This window comes from Alligator mississippiensis, chromosome 1 (assembly GCF_030867095.1).
Source record: "Alligator mississippiensis isolate rAllMis1 chromosome 1, rAllMis1, whole genome shotgun sequence".
NCBI lineage: Eukaryota > Metazoa > Chordata > Crocodylia > Alligatoridae > Alligator > Alligator mississippiensis.
In genome coordinates this window covers 242,894,275-242,918,540 of record NC_081824.1, presented here as the reverse complement: position 1 = coordinate 242,918,540, position 24,266 = coordinate 242,894,275, and the positions used below count along the sequence as shown (strand labels likewise).

At 48.0% G+C, this 24,266-nt stretch overlaps 1 protein-coding gene across 7 annotated transcripts in view; it reads right to left on the bottom strand.

Annotated features, from left to right (window-relative positions):
* Positions 1–15,133, bottom strand: part of PEX6 (peroxisomal biogenesis factor 6) — a 48,360-nt gene extending 33,227 nt beyond the window's left edge. For all 7 annotated transcript variants that reach the window (XR_009458980.1, XR_009458981.1, XR_009458982.1 and 4 more), the window contains exons 1-7: positions 14,129–15,133; positions 13,070–13,233; positions 10,143–10,226; positions 5,384–5,486; positions 5,044–5,180; positions 4,629–4,740; positions 309–517 (exon numbers count right to left, since the gene is read on the bottom strand). Coding sequence is in view for 3 of the 7 variants with exons in the window: in XM_014603961.3 (XP_014459447.2) it covers positions 309–517; positions 4,629–4,740; positions 5,044–5,180; positions 5,384–5,486; positions 10,143–10,226; positions 13,070–13,233; positions 14,129–15,118 (1,799 nt within the window). In the remaining 4 variants the exon portion in view is untranslated. The remainder of the gene's footprint in view (positions 1–308; positions 518–4,628; positions 4,741–5,043; positions 5,181–5,383; positions 5,487–10,142; positions 10,227–13,069; positions 13,234–14,128) is intronic.
* Between the last annotated feature and the right edge of the window lie 9,133 nt (positions 15,134–24,266).

Genomic DNA, 24,266 nt, shown 5'->3' with positions numbered 1-24,266 from the left:
CAGGCCTGACTTTGCCCCATACCACATATGCTATATTTTCTTCAGTATCTTATCTGAACCAATTTAAACAAATAAAATATATTTGCTTTAGACTAAATCCCATCATTCCCCAAGCCCTAGAGTCATTCCCCAGGGAGCTTTAAAGGCCCTTTGAAATAAACCAAGCAACTCTGGGAGATTCCTCTACTGGTTTCAAAGTCAAAGTGAATATCCTGTCAGTTAGTATTTAAATGTTTGCCATGATTGTTGCTCTGTGGACAGACAGACAGCATACACAATTGTCTTGGATGTGCAGGTAGAGTCCCCACCTTAGTCCAGGGTCTCTGTCCAGGAGGAGATGCCTCAGAGTGGAGATCACTCTGGAGTCCTCTCCCACCCCATCTCGGTCTCTGCCCAGCAATTCAATGTCCTTCAGCAGGAGGATGCATGGGTGATAGAGCTCAGCTTGTGCAAAAGCAGATTGTAGCTTCACCTCTGTAGCTCCACTGGTGTCTCCACAGAGATTGACACAGTCCACCTGCAAAAGTCATGAAAAGACAGAACATGTAGCAGGCTGGGCTGCAGTAATGAGAAGAACCAAGTACAGAAGGCAATACTCCAATATGCACAAATACATTCTCCACTAGAAATGTACAACTGAAGAAGGAGCAAAGCTGAGTGCTCACAGGGTAAGCGAAGGACCAGCAGTAAAATGAGAAACAGCTGGGACACAGAATGGCCATGGAAGGATCCAAAGCCAAAGAGCAGGGAAAGGGGCAGCATCCCCATTTCAATGCAAAGCCAAGGGCTGACTGCATTCCCTTTTGCTCCAGATGGAGGAGGAGAGGCTGGAATAGCAGCTACAGGAGGTTACTCACTCCAGGCAAAGTCAGGGGGGTGAGAGAGAGGCCCAGGAAGGCAGTGGAAAGGGGAGGAATGTACATGCTGGGAGAAGCAACAGAAAGAGCAGAGGGGAAGGCACATGGAACCATTCAACCTACACATCTGTGGCAAACAGGGGCACAGTTGGAGTAGCTAGAAGCCCAGGCCCAGACTGAAAGGAGACACCCAGAGAGAAGCAACCAGTAATCTATACAGGTAACTCCCAGGGAGAAATGCAGCTTCAAATGAGAAGACATTACAGTCACCTGGTGAATGAAAGGATGCATATGATAGCCTGAAAACCTCCCCAGATTCCCACCAATTCTCATCCAGGTGGGAACCATATCTGTGAGTGAGGGAAGGTCAATGGGCCTTTGTTGACCTGGGAGGGCCAAGAGTGGGTGGAACAAAGAAGATGCTGATGTCCACTCCCTCCCACAGCATCAAACAGATGTGCAGAACATTAGAGGTCACTTTTTGACTTCGGCAATTCCCACTATCAAAGATGAGACTACCCATGGGGGGGGGGGGGGGGGGGGAGGGGGAAGCTTTTATAATAAGAGGTAGATTTCCAGTTCACATGAAAACATTCTTCCAGAAGGAGAAGAATAAGATTGGGATGTTAGGACAGGAGAGAGCAAATGTCTGTAAGTAAGTATGAGGATAAAAAATAAGGTGAAGAACTATTTAGTAAGTAGCAGAGATTATTAGCCTAGAGCAGGGGTTTTCAACCTTTTCTGGTTAGAGTACCCCCAGCAGCCAGTTGAGAAGCAGGAAGTCCCCCAGTGGCCGGTCGATGAGCAGGGGAGAGGGGTCCCTAACGTGCGGTCAAGAAGCAGGGGAGTGGGGGGGATCCTGGTGCCCAGTCGACAAGCTGGGGGGAGGGGTTCCTGGCACAGCAGCAAGACCAGAAATACCACTGGCTTCTCCACGCCTTCCAAAGCAGTGGTTCTCAACTGCTGGTACTTTACGTATCCCCTGCCAATAGATGTGGCAAAAGCAAAACCAGAAGTCCCACTGTGGCACTTCTGGTTTTGCTGCCACAAGCCGAGTCCCACTTTTTCCATCGCAGCTTGGGGCAAAGCAGCCTGTGCGGGGCCTCCCTCCCTATCCCTCAGCACACTGATGCTGGGGAGTGAAAGCTCCGGCACAACGGACACAGCGGGAGGGGCAGCAGCCGGAACTTCCGGCCTGACCAGACAAAGACACTTGTCTCATGTCTCATGTGTCCCCAGGGGTACATGTACCACAGGTTGAGAAACACTGCTCCAAAGTACCCCCAGGGATACGCATACCCCAGGTTGAAAACTCATGGCCTAGAGGGCACTGAGAACCATAATAGTGAGAATGGGAGGGTAATCTAGCCAGCACTCTACAGGGTGACAACAGAGGTAGAAAGCTGAGAGGGGAGACTCGCTTTCTGCACCAGCTGTTAAGGCACTAGATTTTAAAATACAAGACACAAAGATGAAACCAGAAACCAGAGCCAGCCCTGGATGTGTGCCATGCAAGCTGAATTAGAACCTGAGAACCAGCAGCCATATATTTGTATCACAGTTCAGCTCCTACAAACTTTCCCTAAACACACCAACAGAAGGTGGAAGTAAGCTTGTACCCTTGTATCAGTACTGTAAATCTGACTCTAAGAGGCACTATGAATTTGCAAGACAACTGGAGCTCAGCACACCAATTATCAGGCCTGAAAGATAGGCTAAATAGCAGAAGTAAAGACTGAGGTAGGCTTAGACCAGAGTCCTGCATCTCCCCTAGCTAGGCTTTGGGAGAACTTGACTCTGAAGGGAATTTTAAAGGGGACTTTCAAAGATTATTCTTAAAAATAAGAAGAGACTGGTACCCTCTCTCCACCTCTTTCTGATGAAAGAAGGCAGCCTGAAAGGATTGTAGAAAATTATCCTGCTTGCTTTTACCATAATGTCTCAGGAACAAACTCTGCTCTTCCCTGGTTTTCTGGTGGTTCCCATAGGTAGTCTTAGAGCACAGGTTTTTTGAGCTCACTTCCTGTTAGATCTTTAACAAAGACACTGACCACAGCCAGTAACATTTTGGAGCAGCAGGTGTTAACAAAACCAACAAGCAGCACTAAAATCCCACAAACCCTTCTCAAGACAAAATATTCCCTTGTTGCCAAGAAGGCTAATGACACACTGTGCTGCATTGGTAGGTGTGTTGCCACTAGGTCCAGGGATGTGATTACTCTATTCAGCACTGGTGAGACCACATCTGGAGTACAGCGTTCAGTTTTGGGCTCCCACTGCAGAAAGGAGGTGGAAAAATTGGAAAGAGTCCAGCAGAGGGCGACAAAAATGGTGAGGGGATGGGGCACATGACTTCTGAGGACAGGCTGAGGAAACTGGGCTTATTTAGTCTAGAGAAAAGACTGAGAAGGGATTTAATAACAGCCTTCAACTACCTGAAGGGGGGTTCACAAGAAAATGGAGCTAGACCGTTGTCAGTGGTGACAGATGACAGAACAAGAAACAATGGTCTCAAGCTGCAGCAAGGAAAGTTTAGGTTAGATATTAGGAAGAATTTTCTCACTAGGAGAGTAGTAAAACACTGGAACAGGTTACCCAGAGAGGTGGTAGAAGCTTCATCCTTGGAGGTTTTTAAGACCCAGCTAGACAAAGCTTGGGCTGGGATGATCTAGTTGCAGCTGGTCCTGCTTTGAGGAGGGGGTTGGACTAGATGACCTCCTGAGGTCCCTTTCAACCTTCATTTTCTATGATTCTATGTTTAAAGAAAACCAACTAAATAGTTGGAAAAATTGTTCTTTGCAAGCTTTAAGGCACAAATGCCCTTCTTCAGGCATAGGGAGAGTTTGTTGTCTCCAAAGAGAACATACTTGTTAACAGCAGTATATGGAGATGAGAGATAACAGACCTGATTAACCACCCATCAGCCCTACTGTCTCTCTGCAAGTTTGTGTACACACAGTCAAGCCCTAACCTCTCTCTAAAAGCGCAAAGTTTCAAGAAGTTAAATGAATAAAGGATATCAAATAACAGAAATACACTTTTTGTAGAAAACAATGATTAAATCAAGGTTTCCTGCCCAGTGATTTAAATCGATTTGATTTAAATCAAACCCACCCTGACCAAATCAATTCTCTTCTGATGCTGATACGAGATGCAGTTTGGGAAATTCAGGGCCTTTAAGAGAAATACCTCCTGATACCCATAATGCCTCATCAGTAGGCAACTTTGACAGTGTCTTGTTTTAATGCAGTCCAGGAGTCCTACCTGACTATGCCTCCATCACCACTGTACCTGAGCCTTAAGAACTTGGGGAAAAGGATGGCAGAAGCAAGACAAAGAGAAAGAAAGAAATCTGTATGTTAACAAAACATCCTGGATCCAGAACTTGGAATAGCAACTTTTACTAAATTAAAATCCAATTAAATGAGGGGGTATACCAAATTCAGTCCTATTAGAACAGAGTCCTTGTTACAACCTTAATTCTGCACAGAAAGCAGGGCTACACATGCACATGTATGTGGAATGATAGGCAGAGTAGAAGGGAAATAGGCACTGCAGGTGGAGAAGGAGGGAACTGACTGCAGGAGCCCATGGAAGAAGTGATCTAGTCAATAGGAAGAACCAAGGGAAGGGGAAAGTGGCTTTTTGGCATTATTTAGTTGCTTATTCTGAGTTCACTTCCCATAGACAAGAAGATTCCTGGAACTCTCTATACAAGGGAAGACTCCTAAGCAACCAAACAGCAAAATGTGATGCTACTAGAAGAATTACCTTGAACAGATGGAGATTAAGGCAGCTACATGCAACTCTGACAGCTGTCATTTTCCCCACACCACTGGGTCCTGAAAGGAGAACGCTGCCTGCTCCATTTAGCGCTATCCCCCTGAAACACAAAAGCAGCCATCCTTGTCACCAAGAAGTAAGTGTGCCAGGTCCAACTCAGGCTAGGAGTACCTAACCAGCACAATAACAAGCTCTGGCAGCAGACAGACCATGCTCTCCAAATCCCAGGATCTCTGCAAGCAAAAACAAGTCATGGATCCAAGGGTTCCAAAAAGTGCCAAAGATAACCAATATCCTACAATGCATGATAGAGCAAACCAGGCCACAACACAAAGAGCCCCATGCAGTGGGACACCTCATGAGGTACATTAAACAGAACTCACCAAAAAGAGTGTGAACTTACCCATTGTGCAGGTGAGGTTGCAGGGCATCACAGAGCCACTTCACAATATCAGAGAGCCCAGGGGGAGACAAACTGCTCCAAAATTCATGGCCAGCACGGCATGGGTAAGATGGGATAGGACTGTTGGTTGAACCCATCTATAAAGCAGAAAAATAACACTCCTTCCAAAACTGCCAGGGTGAGGGACATTCTCAAGTCGCAGAACAACCCCTTGAGCATCCACCCTAAAACTAATGGAGCCACAGGTCTCCTCCATCACAGTCAGAGGCTTCTTTACCACCCCAACAGTGCAATCTCAGCCTTGCACATTTTCTTTATACCCTTCTCATAGACATCTTACCAGGTAGAGGGAAGTGTTCCGGGTGTCAGCTAGGAACCCCACAGACTGCTCTCCTTCCACCATTCCTAATATCTTCTTCACTTTGAAGTAGAGCTCTGGCCATCTAAAGGAAGAGCAGGTAGTCTAAATCCCTACAGCCAAGACCTCAAGAGGCAGGAAGGAATCCTTTGTCCCTGGAAAGCAGTTGGGGCCCTTAAACTTTTTCATTACACAAATAATAAACCATAACAGGAGGAGACACAAGGCTGACAGCTGCACCAGCTGCTGTTTTTGTCTGGATAAATAATTTAATGTTAATTTTCTCCTGATGTGCAACAGGATTATATCCACACATGCCTGAACCCCCTGCTCAGCCTCTTCAGATTGAGGGGACTGAATGCTAAGAGCCTGTGACCCAGATATGTGGCCAGGCCCAGAATAAACCTGGAAACAGCTAACCCAGAAGAGAGACCTGGGGGCAATGGATGGATCCAAGAGTTCTCCACAGACACCTAGTAGGGGCAGAGGAGCCTCCACTCTCCTTTCTACTAGCAGCGAGGTTCTGTCCTGAAGTGCTCTGTATTATTTTAAGCCTCATGTATATTCTGAAGTTCAATAAGCCCACACTAAAGTAAGGTGCACGGACTCCTCAGTCAAGCATGCTGGCTGGTGAATCTGCCCTCTGGCTTATACCCGCCATTTGAAGGCTGTGCTAAAATGGCACAAGACTCTCACTCAATCTGCAGGCCAGAGCCTAGAGGGGAGAGTTTCAGCACATAGCACCCATCAGGAGCAGGGACCCTTCTCACAGCACTGGGTCAACAGTATTACAGTTGAGACCAAGATAGGCTTGCTATCTCCCTCTGCTCACCCTTTTTGTGCTTTCTCAGCGTTTCCTCTTAGGCTTATTAGTGTGGTCTCTCCCTTAAAGCGATATGCTTCCTTTTCCTTTCCCTGATGCCCTCCCCACCACCCAACAGATACGTGCACGTTAACTTTGCTGGACTTCAGGAGTCTGAAGTAGATCCACTGAGCTTGTGCTGGGCTTGTCTGGATGCTAAAATGGACCATTTTAGCTGCTCTAAAAAGCATTCAGTTGGTTGAGTTGGTTAAATTTTTGGCAGACCAGCTAAACAGAACATCCAATTTGTTTCTTCTTTTTAACGTCAATGTTTATGTATTTTTCCCCAAACACTTCACTCCCAGAACTTATTTGGAGCTGAAGAACCCAGGCAAGCTTGTTTGAAAACCCAGGAACTATTCTGGTGGGCTGCAAATATTCTTCTGGGCAGGCACAGCATGCCACAGCAGTCTCCTTAAGAGCAAGTGCTCACACCTGCTTCCTGAGGCTGAGGGAACATTAGTAATGAAGGACAATGCTGGTTACTAATCACTTCAGCTCCTTCCTGTGTGCCCCAAACCAGTTTTTCTAGATAGATAGACCATCTATAGATCCCTTCTATGGAGAGTGCAAGTATGCCAAGCTGTCCCTCTGAGTTACACAGGTTAAGTCTAAAGCTAGATTTAGACTTAACAAGGAGAACTATGTCTACAGTTCTATAATTCTTTATGCTACAACAGCCCCTCAGTAGTGCCAGGACCTAGAAACAGGTATTTAAAGAACAAGACTTTATCAGACTTCTACTGCTGTATATTCCAGGATCAAAATACAATCAGCACTGCTGTCCTCTCCACTGCTATGTTGCAAGAAAGCTCTGAGCACACACCCATGGGTACTAGGAGTTCCAGATGTTTCTAATTTATTTGCCAGTCTTAAGGGCTTGATTGAGAGACTTGTTTCTGTCTTCCTGTCCTCCTCCATAGGATAGAAAGATCATAAAGAAGAGTTGAAAGGAACTCACAAGATCATCTAGTCCAGCCCCTGCTCAAGGGAGGATCATCCCTGACTAAACAATCCCAACCAAGCAGCCATCTAAACTGCTCTTGAAAATTTCCAAGGACAGAGATTCCACAATCTCTCTAGGTAGCCTATTCCAATGCTTGACCACCCTCATAGCCAGAAAGTTCCTCCTAATCTGCAGCCTAAATTTCCTCAGATTCCACTTGAGGCTGTTGCTCCTAGCTTCTCAAGCCCTGCTGCTGCTGCACAGGACAATATTTTAATTTTAAACTTTAAATTATTTGTATCAAATGTAAACAACACTCTAGAATACTGAACATTGTACTTTCTACTAATAAGCTTAAAATTACTGAAAATGTATATCTCCCCTTCTAATACTATTTAAAAAACTTAATATTAGGATACAACAAAGTATAGAACTAGAACAATTTTCTATGCAGCCCTCAAACCATTTCTAATTTTAAGGTTTGTCCTTCTTGTGAAAAACGTTAAATACCACTGCCCTAGTTCTTTCAGCCTTTCCTCATTAATCATGCTTCATAGATGTTAGGGTCGGAAGGGACCTCAATAGATCATCAAGTCCGACCCCCTGCATAAGCAGGAAAGAGTGCTGGGTCTAGATGACCCCAGCTAGATACTCATCTAACCTCCTCTTGAAGACCCCCAGGGTAGGGGAGAGCACCACCTCCCTTGGGAGCCCGTTCCAGACCTTGGCCACTCGAACTGTGAAGAAGTTCTTCCTTATGTCCAGTCTAAATCTGCTCTCTACTAGCTTGTGGCCATTGTTTCTTGTAACCCCCGGGGGCGCCTTGGTGAATAAATCCTCACCAATTCCCTTCTGTGCCCCCGTGATGAACTTATAGGCAGCTACAAGGTCGCCTCTCAACCTTCTCTTGCGGAGGCTGAAAAGGTCCAGTTTCTCTAGTCTCTCCTCGTAGGGCTTGGTCTGCAGGCCCTTGACCATACGAGTTGCCCTTCGCTGTACCCTCTCCAGGGTATCCGCATCCTTCTTGAAGTGTGGCGCCCAGAATTGCACGCAGTACTCCAACTGCGGTCTGACCAACGCCCTATAGAGGGGAAGTATCACCTCCCTGGACCTATCTGTCATGCATCTGCTGATGCACGATAAAGTGCCATTGGCTTTTCTGATGGCTTCGTCACACTGCCGGCTCATGTTCATCTTGGAGTCCACTAGGACTCCAAGATCCCTTTCCACCTCTGTGCCACCCAGCAGGTCATTCCCTAGGCTGTAGGTGTGCTGGACATTTTTCCTCCCTAGGTGCAGCACTTTGCATTTCTCCTTGTTGAACTGCATCCTGTTGTTTTCTGCCCACTTGTCCAACCTATCCAGGTCTGCCTGCAGCTGTTACCTGCCCTCCGGCGTGTCCACTTCTCCCCATAGCTTTGTGTCATCTGCAAACTTGGACAGAGTACATTTCACTCCCTCGTCCAAGTCGCTGATGAAGACATTAAAGAGTATCGGTCCAAGGACCGAACCCTGCAGGACCCCACTGCCCACACCCTTCCAGGTCGAGACCGACCCATCTACCACGACTCTTTGGGTGCGACCCTCTAGCCAATTCGCCACCCACCGGACTGTGCAGTCATCCACATCACAGCCTCTTAACTTGTTCACCAGTATGGGGTGGGATACCGTATCGAAGGCCTTCCTGAAGTCTAAGTATACGACATCCACCCCTCCTCCTGTGTCCAGGCGTTTCGTAACCTGGTCATAGAAAGAGACTAGACTTCCCAAGCCTCCAATCACTTTTGTCACTCTCCACTTAACTCTTTCCAGTCTATCCACATCTTTCCTGAAGTGTGGGTCCCAAAACTGGGCATAGTATACCAAGTGAGGCCTCACCAGCACTGAATACAGCAGAAGAACCATTTCCTTTGATTTCCAAGTGACACTCCTGTTGATACAAGCCAGTATGGTGTTGGGTTTTATTTTGTTGTTTTGCAACAAGAGCACACTGTTAGCTCATATTCAGCTTATGGTCCACTGTAACCTCCAGGTCCTTCCCTTCAGTACTGCAGCCTAGCCAGTCATTCCTCAATCTATATTTGTGCATGAAATTATTCTACCCTAAGTGCAGGACTTTGCACTTGCCGTGGCTAAATTTCATCTGATTGACTGAGGTCTATTTCTCCAGTCTATCCAGGTCATTTTGGATCCCTGCCCTCCAGAATGCCTCCAATTCTACCCACCTTGATGTCATGCAAAGATTTGTTAAGCATGAATGCACAGAGATCAACCAAAGCTTTGCAAATATTCACTTCAGGATTTCTTCACCCTTACAGATAAACTATACTAACTCACTACATGTGGATACCATAAACTGGCAAGGCTTATTTACAAAGGAGGCTATTACTAGTTATACCGGTATAATTATAGCACTACAGTTACATCAGTATAGTGCCCCACGTGAACGCTCTTATATTGAATTGCCCATAAGAATGCCTTTTTCCAGTTTACCTTAAATTTGCCTCAAAGTGGCATAAGCTGAACCAGAAGCACTCACCCTGTACCAGAACTGGTGTTCCCATAGGGAATTAAAACCAGCATAACCTCCCTATGTAGACAAAGCCAAGCTTCCACTTCAATCCATTTTTCTTTCACTGAAAGTCTACAGACCATCCCCTTTTCTCTCTCACTTTTGTCTTTATTTCATTCTTTTTCCTTCCAAGCAGTTTCTCTCCCAGTAGTGGTATACCATATTTGTTGCACTGACATGTGCCTGTATAGCTATCTAAAAATCCAACAAAAATATTTATTTATTTGGTTCTGGGTGGAAAAAAAGAAAAACAAACCCCTGAACTCCAAAGACAGATCAGAAGAGAATCCACTGAGCAAACCAGAAGAGTAAGATTCTTCTTTAAATATCTATCTTAAAGTACTGGGAAATCACTACATACCTAAGAAATTTCTCAAAGTTTCCTTCCAAGAACTCTGGATGTCCATTAGCTGGAACACACAGGATATCCCCCTCCTGGACCAACCTGTAACAAAACAATAGCCATGGTAAATAACTACTTCAATGATGTCACATTATGTAGATGCTCCAAAAATTACAGCAACAGAAGAGCAATACAACCTTCCATTAACAACAATTAAGTTATTTGAATGAGTGGGGAAAGCCACCCATGGGCTTTTTATGATTTTTTTAATACTCGCACCTTTCAGGTAACTAAATGGGAACCCCGTGCCCTGTAGAGAATACAGTATACTTCAGACATAATACAGCAAGGCATAATGACAAAGTCAGGGCACTGGGAGGGAAAAGATGTAAGGGGGCAAGAATCTGTGACAAAGTTATGACATGCAGCCTGTTAGTTACTCGTTGGATTTGTAAAAAAATTAACTTTAAGAGTGGGTTATAAACAGAGCCCAGAATGGAGATTTGTGGACAGTCTCTGGAAATGCTCAGCTATGAAGGTTAAGTCTTAAGGGATTATTTGAAGGAGGAGACTGAAAATGCTTTAAACACAGGTTAGGGTCATGATATCCCATGTGAGGGAGAATCATAGAAAATAAGGGTTGGAAGGGACCTTAGGAGGTCATCTAGTCCAAAGCAGGACCATCCCCAACTAAATCATTCCAGTCAGGCCTTTGTCAAGCCAGGCCTTAAAAACCTCCAAGGAGGCAGATTCCACCACCTCTCTTGGTAACTTGTTCCAGTGCTTCACCACCCTCATGAGAAAGCTTTCTAATATCTAACCTAAACTTGCTTTGCTGCAACTTGAGACCACTGCTCCTTGTTCTGTCATCAGCCATCACTGAAAACAGTTGAGCTCCATCCCCTTTGGAACCACACTTCAGGTAGTTAAAAGCTGCTATCAAGTCCCCCATCTTTTCTTCTGCAGACTAAATAAGCCCAGTTCCTTCAGCCTCTCCTCAGAAGTCATGTGCCCCAGCTTCCTAACCATTTTTGTTGTCCTCTGCTGGACTCTTTGTCCGCATCCTTTCTGTAGTGGGGTCCCAAAACTGACACAGTATTCCAGGTGAGGCCTCACCAATGCAGAAGAGAGGGAAACAATCATTCCCCTAGATCTGCTGACAACACTTTTATTAATGCATCCCAGTATGCCATCAACCTTCTTCTCAACCAGGGCGCACTGTTGACTTGTATTCAGCTTATTGTCCACTGTAACCCCCAGATCCTTTTCTGCAGAGCTGCTGCTTAGCCACATGGTACCAAACCTGTAGCGATGAATGGGACTGTTTTGTCCTAAGGGCAGGACTTTGCACTTGTCCTTGCTGAACCTCATGAGATTTTTTTTGGCCCAATCCTCCAATCTCTCTAGGTCACTCTGAATCCTAGCCCTACCCTCAGACATATTCCCTGAGATCAGGTGACTACATCATTAAAACCAGTTCTCAAGATACACATTGGAACTTAAGTATTTGAGTGCTCAAAAAGCAGACAGACCCCCGCTTACTGGAAACATGCTCCAAAAATAAAGTAGTCCTCAGTACCTATATTAAGTTACCTTGCTGATTTAAGCCAATGTTGTAGTGCGATGTTCTAAACATACTGTGATTGCATTGTGGGCAAAATATGGCCTGCAGGCCAGATCTGGCCCGTCAGCTGATTGCATCTGGCCAGCAGGTAGGCAGCTGCAAAGTCATGGAATCCGGCCCACAAGGAGCCAGTGACTCTCGCTGCTGCATTGTGCCAGGCAGGCGTGTAGTGGCCCCATCCACAGCTTACATCAGCTCTCAGAACCATGCACTAGAAGCAGCACCAGGTAGGCACTGGCATCAGCTGTGGATGCTGCCAGCAGGGTCCCACTGAGGGTCGGGGCAAATACCAGGGATTGCAGCTAATGCAGCAGCATTACCTGTGGACCTGGGCAGATACCCTGATCCCCAGCAGGAACCTGCTGACTGCATTCACAGCTGATGCTAGTCCCCTTCCAGCACATAGTATGGGAGCTGGTACAAGCTGAGGGGACATGCTATCGGTGTGGGGGTGCTGGACACCAGGGAAAAGCGGGACCTGGCAGTGGATGCACTTGCACTGCTGGGGCCCTTCTGGCTGTGGCTGCCCAAAACCTGCACCAGGGCTGCCCTGCAGCTCCTCATCACCCCACAGGCCCAGGGTAGCCTAGACATGGCACTGGTGGTGGCTGTGGGGAAGAGCCAAAGGGCAGTCCCAGCGCAGGCTCTGGGCAGCTGCAGCCAGAAGGGTCCCAGCAGCAGTGATTGTGCCCACCACCAGGTCCCACTTTTTCCCTGGTACCGAGCACCAGCTGCCACCACTCCTCATGGGCAGGACATGAACAGGGCCAACACCAAACCATCCTGCACCTACAACACGTCTCCACAACTTACACCAGCTCCCAGCCTATGCACCAGAAGCAGCAAAGGGCAGGCACCAGCATCAGTTGTCACTGCAGCCAGCAGGTTCCCACTGGGGATTGGGGCATCTGCCTGAGACCCTCCTCAGGGTAGAAAAGTGGCCCAGAGACTGTGCTAGTGGCAGCAAGGGCCCCGGCTGAGTTGCCCCTACTGAAGCTGCTGCCCATGCACACACCAGCTCCCCACAACTCCATCCTACATAGGGAAGTTTGGTGAGCTGTTGCACAGGAGCATGGGGATTTGGAGGGGGTTGCTGACCTGACCTGCAACAGCACCCCAAAACTCTGTGGTTCACAGGCCCAAATAATAGTCCACCCCAGTCTAACAGGTCAAGTCAACTTCAAAAAAGGCACTTTGTACATGGACTGCTCACTATCCACTTAAGAGGCAAGGGTGAAGGTGGTATTTTGATTCTTCCCTCCCTGAACGTGGGCCAGATTCAGGAGCAGAAAGAATGAGTTTCCTATGCTGAAAGGCTAACCTTGGGGTTTCAAAGTGCTGGTAGAGAATATGGTCATAGATTCCTCTGGTGCTGTAGGCTGGTGAGGATATAATCTCTATGTGTAGCTCCTTGGCAAAAGGTGGTACAGACAACAAGGACCGGCTTCCTTTTGTTTCCTCGGTATCCAGAGCTTCTCCATACCTCTACAAAGCAGACAACAGCTTGGTTCAGCATTAATGCAGTATAGCACAAGTAAGAAGTTAAGACCCACTTGTCCTCAGCTTCCATACTGCCAATGCCTCCCATGGATTTATGTCCCTATGTCACCCCATTCTAGACTCCCTGAAAACTTATTCTCCTTTTCCATAAGTGTGAGGAAGGTAACACCTCCTCACACCAAGGGAGCCAGGGATGTGATCAGTGCATACAGGATCAGCAACAAATGCAAATTTCCTGCCAACTTTTGCTGGAGTTATCACCTGGGACTTCACATACTGACTTGCACGGTCTCCTAGCCCTCTACTCACACACAGGAAAGGACTTCTCAACAAGTGTGTGCGCCCTTCATTCCAATCTTTCCAATTTACTAATTCTCTATCAAACTCTCCCATCACCTGTTCTCTCCCCAAGGCACCTTCAGCCAGGTTTCCAGCACCCTTCCTAACTACACCAGCAGCTCTCAACCTTTTAAAGCTCAAGGCACAACTTAGAAAATGCCACCTCTTAGTTTTTACTCATTTTTTGAGTGCAGAAAAGTAACAAAGTCACCTTCTACTAGAGAACTCAGAAAGACCACAGCAGGGCAAACGGGTTCCTGTGGGTTCCTATTTGAAATCCGAGTTTACCTCAGGCATTGTGTCTGCACACCCACAGTGCTAACAGTATATGGCAGCCCCAGAAAGGACTGTAAGGCACCCCAGGGGGCTGCGGCACCCAGCTGAGAACCACCGTGCTATGCTAACCTGACCCTTCCCACAAACCACGCAGCGCCTTCACAGGGCTTGCAACCTCCTGTACCCCAGCACCCAGCCAGCAGGTGCAGTGCCTGGACACCTCCCCCTGCTGCCACCATCCCAGGGCTACAGCAGAGAGATGCACCTGAATGGTGAGGTGGGCCTGGCTGGCGGCAGGGTCACAGCCCAGGTTGAAGGCGAGCGCGGCAGAGACCACGGCACTGCCACTGGGCAGGCCCCTGCCTGGCAGCTGGCAGGGATAGTCCCACGGGGGATGCAGGGCTCCGACGGCCGCCAGGTGAGTGCCCGCAGGGCCCTGCACCCACACCCACTCCCCCTGGAAGAGGCCGAGCCCCCACAGAGTGCCACGAGGCACCCACAGCGCCGCGCTCGCTGCCCTGCCCCACTCCTCAGGCAGTCCCCAGGGTGCTGGCTCCCCGCGCACTGCCCGTAGAGGCCGCACCCCCCCACCCCGCGCAAAGCCCGACACCAGTGGCACCGGCACCGATGGGCCCGACACAGTGCCGGCCTCCGCCTCGCCCCGCAGCTCAGCCCGCGCCAGCCGTGTGCCAGCGCCCAGCAGCCCCTGCAGTGCCGGCCGCACCTCCAGCACCAGCGGCCCCGGCCCCGGCAGCACCTCCCCACGCCGCGCCAGCACCGGTCCCGGCCCCAGCGCCGGGCCCCGACCCGCGCCCAGCAGTGCCCAGACCAACGGCGGCGGGCGGCGTACTGGCCACACGGCCACCCGCCCGCCCGCCGCTAGCCCCAGGCGCCGCAGCAGCGCCCCGCGCACCCACAGCTCCGGCCGCCGCCCCGGCCCCGCTGCCGCGCTTAGCAGCACAGGCTGCGCCCCGCCCCGGCCCGCGGGCCGCACGGCCAGCACCAGCCCCGGCCCCGCGCCGCCCAGCGCCTCGGTCGCTGGCCCCGGAGCCAGTAACAGCAGCGCTGTCACGGCGGGCGGCAGCTCAGCGGCCCGCGCCTCCAGCGGCCGCAGCACCACCACCGCCATCGCTGCACCGCCACCATAGAGCACGCAGCGCAGAGCGGCTCCCCCAGCACCGCGCTTCCGGGCGTGCTGCGAGCCGGCGGTAAAGGGCTCCTCCTCCTCCAGTCCCCTCCACTGCGCTAGGAGCATAGAGCGCGCGGGTAGAGAGGCTCCCGCTTCTGCCAGCGCTTCCGGGTTCGCAGCGAGTTAGCGCCGGAGGTGGCTGGGAGCATAGAGCGGGTGGAGTGGAGGGGCTCGGGGTAGCGTGAGGCGTCGCGGCGTGCGTTCCAGGTGGTGTGGGCTGCCGCAGTGACTTCGCGCCGCGGGGCTCCATGCGCTTCTGTATATACTACATGTATTGTTATATTTATTTTTGTCTTGTTTTCTTTTACTATTATTTGTATATGTACTCTAGAATATTTATTATATTATTTCGCGCCTGTTAATAAAAACATAAGACCTGTCATCGATTGGGTCAGACGGTTGATACCTACCCGGTATCCTTTGTCACACAGGCTGGAAGGGGGAGTGGACAGGGGCTGATGACCAGCGTTTTTGCCGCTTCCTCTACCAGCCTGTGTACATGTTGAGTGCAGAGACCCTCTCTGTTTGCACCTTAACAGCAAAGCAGCTCTCACAGGGCCACTGTTAGAAGCCTTGAAAACAGGGAGCAGCCCTTTCTCAGAGTTGCAGATTGCGCTGTGTATTCACTGAGCACTCTTTACGTTGAGCTTGGGGAAGTGCCTGCTCTGGGTAAATGCACAGACTTTTTTTCACTTGCAAGGGTATGCACTTAAATAGGCACCATAAGGGTCCATTATCTGCATTGCAGTGATGCCACAGGATGTCAGTAGTGCTGTTGGGCAATGCAGAAGAAACAGTGCCTGCAGTTTTTGTATGTGCAAAGAGACAGCAGGTGGTTGTAACTGGTGTGAGGAGAGAAACAGTGAGATAGTAGCAGTCAGAATGAAAAGCAGCTGTCGTGGTTGAACAACCAGGGCAACGTTTTTTGTAAGGGACCGCAACAGAGGAGAATTTGAAGGGAGACTACAAGGTAGCTCTCCTAGTCGGTGCACTACTTTGGCATAGGGAGGAGAAAGTTCTGTGTTTCCCAAGCATCTTTACTTTAGAAAAAGTGAGCAAAAACAGACACAGTAGAGCAGGGGTGGGCAAAATGCGGCCCAGGGACCGGATGCAGCCTGCTAGGCCATTCTATCTGGCCCCCAGGGCCCCTAAAAATTTAGAAAATTAATATTTATCTGCCCTGAGCTGCTTGTTGTGCGGCCCTCAATGGCATGCCAAAACTCAGTAAGCGGCTCTCTGCTCAACTTAATCGTTCGCCCCTGCAGTAGAGGTACCCATTTGCCTGAAACATCATACTTAAATTAAACATTGGTCCTGTTGGGCATTGTTAAGTAGAGTGCTGACTCATTATCCTGCCTAGATATGAGACGAGGGCAGGCCTATTAATCCACGCTTTTTCTTCATTCAGATTTTTCTTCTCTGCCCCCAGACCCTATCAGTCTCCTGAACTGATTGCTACCTTCATTCCATCATTGCTGCCTACAAGACATGTGATGGACAGAGACAACCTCTGTCCTGGGGCCCTAGGCCACATGTTTATTCACACCAAAGTCCATTCTGTCTCAAGCACAAAGAACCAACAATCAGCATATAAAACAGGGTTCCCACTGCAGCCTGTTTCCACCATTCCTGGACAGATCTATGGTATAATGGTTTACTTACAGCCTCCATCCAGTTTCCTGCAGTGATCCTGTACTAGTGTATGCTAATGTACACCGGTCACTGATACATTGCTATCACTGCTCATAAAGCTATTATCTGGTTTCCTTATGCTTCACCATCTTTCTGCCTCAGTAGATCTGAGTCTTGGATTGTAAGATCTTTAGAACAAAGGGCATCTTCTGTATTTGTATAGGACTTAGCATACAGAGCTCCTGGGGCAGGAATAAGACACCTAATAATGGTAATATGATAACATGGTAATACAAATAAGAATTTGTCATTATCATAATAGGGCCTTGTTAGGGATGGAGATGTTCATGGATATCAATAACACTGGAAATCACTAGTTGCAGGAATGGCTTGAAAGAGAGGAAAAAGGAAATGGGGCACCAATTTGCAAAATAGTCCTGAGTCCTGGTGGGATAGGAGATGTACTAATGGATGTGGAATAGGGAACCACATGACCAGTGGAGGTGTCCAGGACTGTGAACACACAGACACTGATGCCCTTCTGTTTGCCGCATCATGGCTGTCCCAACTCCAGCACTCGCTCTGCTCTCTCACCTAGCGTTCACCTCTCTACTCCTCTTTTATTTCTGTCCCACACAGTCCCTTCATCGCTATGGTTACACTGTATTATCAAGGGGATGAAGCTGCTGCTAGTTCTTTATTCAGAGTTCCTCATTTAAAAATCCACATTATTTAAACAATTCATCTCTGTGAATTTAACTTTTTAGAAATATATGCTCCAGCCAGACTCCAATCCATGGTGCTTGTGTTTTCTTTTGAAAAAATAAAATCGGAGAACACCCCATATAGAACTGGAATATTCCCCCTTTCTTTCATTTTTAATTCCAAAATGCCAGTTTTTAGTTGACAGGTTTGTGGAAACATATAACTCTGTTTCCAGTATTGTACATTACTGAAGTAACTTTATACCTGCAATGACAGGAACTTTGCTGAAAAATTCTGTTTATGCATGTTACGTATTTTATATATTTTATGCATAGCATTCAAATTACATGACAGAGAGAATAGAGAGGGCAGATGAATAACTTTTCTGGGGTACAGGCTTTTCTCTCTCTCAATGACCAGTGAATAGTATTTGAAAAGACATAATGTAGTGCTTCAATAGACACAACCTATATGCATCTCTGCAAATTGTCAAGGGTTAAATCTGTTTTCCTGGGATCATGCTTAACTTCACGTCGTACAGAGCTCACTGTTAATTAAAAACCATTGCTGTTGTACACTCTGAGATTGTAAATAGGCAATCTTCTTCCTTAATGATACTTTAATTACTCAAACAGTTGTTGCTGATTCAGTGGCACTGATTATTTGCAACACCTATAATTAAGAATTTCTAAGGTTTTGCATTCTACAGCCCTATTTTGTGCAGAAGAGAATATTCTTTATGCCTAAGAATTCCTGCTTAATTTGGTGTTGCCTGTCTCTCTGAAAAATATTGCAGGGTTGTTATTCCTGTTCTCCAGAATCTTGATGCAGCTAAATACAACTTTATACATTCCCTGCATGTCAAAGCTCCCTCAGAACACACAAGGAAGAAAGTGAGTTGTTAACACAGATCATCTGCATGGTAAACTTCTAGCCCAGACATTGTAATTTTAACACCTGGGCAAGTCAGAATACCCAGCTCTGTCATGAATCTGCTGATATTTGTTCAAATTTCAGCTGCCTTTGTTTTGTCCAGGATTTCACTTTTTGTTACTCAAGTGTTAGCTAATGTATTACAATCCTAATGAAAATAATAAATCGTAGGTTTAACATATGTAAGCTGGTCAGGTAAATGCTAGTTTTGCTAGGAAAGCCCTCCTATCTTAATACTTATTGAAATAGTAATTGCCCTATGTTTGATGTGAACAGATATGCATTAAATAGCATTTTCCAAGTGAAGTCAAAGGCGACATGGAAATGCATCTGTAATTTTGTTTCTTGGCAAACTTTAAAAAAATGCTGACAGTACCTTTCAGCTCCGTGCCTCCTTAAAACTCATCACCATGTACTATATATTTTCCACTCTTATGTACTATGCAATGTTTTCCTAGTTCATCAATGTTATGATAATGTTCTATATAGGATAACATAGAATTGGACCTCATGGTTTGCTCAGATCAACTGCTATTTCTATAGCTGCTGAAGATTCTCCCTGCAAGGTGTGCACCCTGAAATGGACATGCATAAGATGAGTGTACTTAACAAGTACGATTACTTTTAACTATTTTTCTGGTGCCACACAAATACCAAGGTATCCAGGTTGTAGTTATATTGGTCTAGAGGCAAAAGGAATCAGGACTTACAGTAGAGGTGATATCTTTTATTAGACCAACTAGATTTTTGAAGAAAAAAAAAAAGTCCTTAATTGCAAGCTTTCGGAAACAAACATCCTTCTTCAGGCATAGGAGAAAAGACTAAAAGTTCTCCTGGGTAGAAATTAAAGTTTGTATTTCATAGGGGAATTGCAGGGATGGTAAAATCTCCTGTTTGGAACAGTTCATTTTGTATGCAGATTAGAGTCAGAGAAAAGTTGGAGTAAGAGGTAAACAGACTGTTCCAACTTTTCTTTGAGCCTCATCTACATATAAAATGAACTGTTCCAAATAGGAGATTTTACCACACCTGCAACTCCCCTATGAAATATGAACTTTCATTTCTACCCAGGAGAACTTTTACAGTTTTTTCTCCCATGCCCAAAGAAGGATGTTTGTGCCCTAAAGTTTGCAATTAAAAGATTTTTTTTGCAAAATCTAGTTGGTCTAATAAAAGATATCACCTCTACCATGAGTTCTGACACAAATAGCAACAATTTTTTCAACTGTGAGTATCTCAAGTTAATCTACTAAGTAATATTTGACAGGCCATGATACTTTTCTGAGTTTCAAAGGCACTAAATATATAGAATTTTTACTGATTCCATTATTAAGTTATGCTTTGGCCTGAAGAAAGGAAAGGGACATTACAGCTGCAGTCAGTGTAGGATTTTGACTCTCTTCTTGCCTACCAAGCAAGACAGCATAAATAAGCTAGTGTTCCCTGGTGATAGCTCAGTAGCTGTATCCTTGGCTCATCAATGTTAAGGTTCCTGGTTTGTGACCTGTCTCCACCATAGAGGCTTTGACTAGTACTTGGCTCCTACCAGTTGGTTTTGTTTTATTCTGTTTTTTCTGCTAGCTGCTCTCTGTAGTCGTGAATATGCTACAGACCTATTCTCAGCCCCTGCTGCTTGTCCTTGCTTTGATTCCAACTCTGGAGTGGTAAGTTATATGACCCTTCTGCAGGTACTGGTCAGCAGCAGAAAGGGCGGGGTTCACATTTTGGGGTACCCGTGGCTCAGTCAAGCCCCCACCCAGAAATCTGGGAATACCAAATTTGCTGGGGCATCCTGTATAAACAAAACCCCCTCCTTGTCAAGCAATGTAAACACGAAAAAAATGTATTAGAATAAAAACAAAAAACACCCAAAAGAAAACATTAAATATAATTTTAAAACTATTAACTACAATGCAAAGTTTATAGGTGGCACCCTCTTGGGGAGGCTTCACCCATGCCCAGGCAGCCTGGCACTTGGAGCTCCCCAAAGGGTAGTTCCAGAGTCCTGCACCCCCTATATCTGCCTTCAGCAATGGGCTGGAGAGGGGGGCCCACACCAGAGAGGTCTATGAACTGGTCCTTGGGTTCACTACATTGCAGGGAGCTGCTCAAGAGTGTGGGTCCTTCTGCACTGCAAGGGGCTCCATTGCTCCTGGAGAAGTGGTAGAGCTCCTATCTTTGCTCCCACAGAGAAGCTGCGTTTCCCATTTCACTAGCTGCAGATTCCTTCTCCCCTTGCAGGAAACTTCACACTTCAGCAACCCCTAGCACCTTCTCCCCAAATCAGCCCAGCTGACTTTATATCCCTCAACATGATATCACCTTGGCTTTGTCCAGTCAGGGGATGCCACACTCTAGTTTTTCTCTTAACCAATCTGTCTGAAAAGTCTATGCTCCTCCTGGCCAATCAGGCCAGAGGATTTTATGTCTCTTGCACAGATACAAGGTGCCCAGGGGCGTCTTGCCCTCATAAAAACACACAACACAAGTACACACTATGCCATACACAACCCAAGTGTGTGTGGGTGTTACAGTTATGTGAATTCAAGGCTTTTCTCTTGCACTTCCCATTGGGGGGAGCTCTGGCCAAAGCAACTGTTTTTTCCAGGCAGCCAAACTTCCCTCTGGCTGTCTTCCCAGCCTGCCAGGATGATAACTCCAAACTGATACCTTGGAAAGGGATACCACCCATAGGCCAAACAGACTTTGCAGGGCCAACATGTAGGCCATTGGCCCAGCCCCTTAGACCAAATTAAGATGTTAGGGAGGAGCCCTGGCTGTGGGCCACCCACTAGAGCAGGGTCAGCAACCCCCAGCACGTGTGCCGAGCACAGCACACAAGGCCATTTTGCTCGGCACACCACCGCCAGCCTGGACTCTAGGCAGCTGCTACCAGCCATGAAGCCCAGGCTGCTCCCAGCAGGCATCTGGGCGGTTGTAAGCCCTGCTGCAAGCGGAGCCAGCTCCATGGTTGACAGCAGTTACCCAGAGCCTGGGCCAGTTGCAGCCAGAAGGCATTAGCTCCATACTGGCGGGTGCACACGCACCTCAGAACGGACGGTGGGGGAGCGGCCTGAGGCAGCACAACCCTGCCTTCTCCCCTGCTACCAGCACAGAGCTAATGACTGGGCTCTGGAGCCTGGTGTAGCTATTTGTAGCCAGTCTGGGCTCTGGGCAGCTGCAGCAGGCAGGCTGCAAACAGCTGCGCCAGGCTCCGCAGCCCCAGCATCAGCTCCATGCTGGCGGCAACTGCATGTGCACCTCAGAGTGGACAGCGGAAGGGCTCTGCTGCCTCAGGCCCTATCCCCACCATCGGCTCCAAGGCGCACGCACACCCACCAGTATGGAGCTGATTCCAGGGCCCGGAGCAGCTGTTTGCAGTCTCCCAGCTGCAGCCAGCCCAGGCTCTGGTAGCTGCTGCCAACCACAAAGCCCAGGCTGCTTGCAGCAGGACTTGCAGCTGAGCCCACCTGACTCCCATCCCATCCGAGCCCAGCCCCAGCCCAGCCCCCCACCAGGATGAGGCTGGCACTGCCCCTTGCCAGGAGCACCGCACCTTTTGCGGGGTTAGCTGTGCCCCTTGCCAGGAGCACCCACGTTTTGCGGGGTGGGTGGTTGGGCTGATGGCCAGGCTCCAGCCTGGGGCTGGCTCCCCGGGGAAGCACAGGGGCTCTAGCGGGACTAGGGAGTTGTTCGGCCGGACTTTATCCAGTGGCCCAAGAGCCTGGCTCCATGCACCTGTGCATCTGGTTCTGTGTGTTTGTCTGCCTCTGTCTGGTTCTGTGTGTCTGTGTGCGCACACGTGTATCTGTCCTGGGTGTGTTCTGGTTCTCTGTGTTTGTGCATGTGGTTCCCTGTGTGCACGCATATGTCTGGTTCTCTCTCTGCTCTCCTTTTTCTTTCTCTCTCTCTCCTCTTCCTCTTACTTGTCTCTTTTTCTCTCTCTCTCTCATTGCAACATGCTCAACAAAAAAGGAATACACAACAACAAAGGCAACATTTATGATTATTAACTATACTAATATCCAGTGCGTCCTACCATGAACCCCCCCCCACATTTTGTTTTTCTGGCATGCCGGCACTTCAGCACCTTCCAAGGTAGACATGTTTTTTTTCAGCGCTCCGGCCAAAAAACATTGCCTCTGCACTAGACCAAGCTGAGACTTTGCCTGGCTGTCCCCCTGGGCCAGCCAACATTTTTTGGTGAGGAGACCAAAGCTGGGCTGCTACTCCCTCAGACCAAGCCAAGATTCTGCTTGCAGGGTGCCCCAGGCTGAGGCCAGCCACTCTGCTTCTCAAAATAGGCCAAGACTTTGAGGGGGCTGCAGGACCAACCCCTAAAACCAAGCCAAGATTTGGGTGGGGGAGGGCAATTCTTGCAGCTAAGACTTCAGCCTTCCCCAGGCTAGCTGAGACTCTGTGAGACGCAGGAACAGGCTGTGGGGCCTACTTCCCCAGGTATAGGTGTTGACTCCATGGGTGCTCTGGGGCTCAAGCACCTACCCCAAAAAATTAGCAGGTACTCAGCACTCACAAGCCACAGCTGCAGACTGCTTGCAGATGTTAAAAAATGCACTTTACCGGAAGAAGCAGCACATTACTTCGACTCAGCTCTGCAGCATCTATAAATATAGGATACTTCAGCCGGGCTTTTTGGCTCTTTTAGCTAAAGCTGATTCAATCAGCTGTTAGATAAAAGCACCAAAAAAGTCCACTAAAGCACCCAATCATTACAGATGCTGCAGAGTCAGGTTGAAGTAATGTGCTGCTTCTTCTGGTCATGTATGGAGCTCAGTGTAGGAATGTGCCTAGTTTAAACTAAAGCACCATTTAGAGCTGGGGGGGTTTTGCGTCTTCAAGCACCCACTGGCAAAAACCAAAGTCAGGGCTTACGTTCCCAGGCCAAGCTGAGACTTTGCAATACGGGGTTCAGGCTGTGGGTCTAGCCCATGAAGCCAAGCCACTAGGGCAATTAGTGACAGATAGGGAGGACAAGGCTGAGCTCTTCAATGAGTTTTTTGCCTCTGTATTCTTGAACATGGATCAAGACAAATCTCCCAACTGGATCATAGACAGGCACAAAAGGGAAAACAGCCCATCAACTGTTAGCGACAACTTAGTGAAGGGACACTTGGAAGGGCTGGATATGTTTAAGTCAGCAGGCCCGGATGATCTTCATCCAAGGATACTGAAGGAATTGGCCAGTGTCATAGCAGAGCCACTAGCGTGGATGTTTGAGCACTCTTGGTGCTCAGGTCAGATCCCAGGGGGCTGGAAAAGGGCCAATGTGGTCCCTATTTTCAAGAAAGGAGGATCTGGGTAACTATAGATCGGTTAGTCTCACCTCTATCCTTGGGAAAATCTTTGAAAAAATTATTAAGGATTACATTTACTAGCAGCCAGTCACCGAGCCCGGAACCACCAGTGGCAAAACCAGAAATACACTTCCGCCGGCACTTCTGGTTTCACAGCTGGCACTTCCAGGGGGTGCATGGCCAATCTCAGGGGATGCACGTGCACTTGCATCTACCCCCTACGCATTGCCAATGGTTTTAACCACTCGTAAAGAAAACCCTTTCTTCGGAGCCTTCTTGGATTGCCCGTTCTTTGAGGCAGGGTCTGGTCAGTGACTAACCAGGCCTTCTATTACCCGGACATAGCCCCTGCCCCACAGAGCTCACAGATGAATGCTCCCAGCCTGGATGTAGGAGGCCTGGAACTGGATAGAACTGGGAGGAGAAGCCAGTGAAGTCCTGATCTGTTGCCCAGGCCATGACCCACCCGATTGTGGTGGGGGAATGTCCCAAGCTAATATTGAACCTGTGTGGGAAAAACCAATGCAGGAGGTTGATGTTACTGGACTCAGGTTCTGCCATGAAGTCTGGGCACTGGGTTTCCAAGCTGGTGCAACTGACCATCTAATTTTCACATGCCACAGGCATAG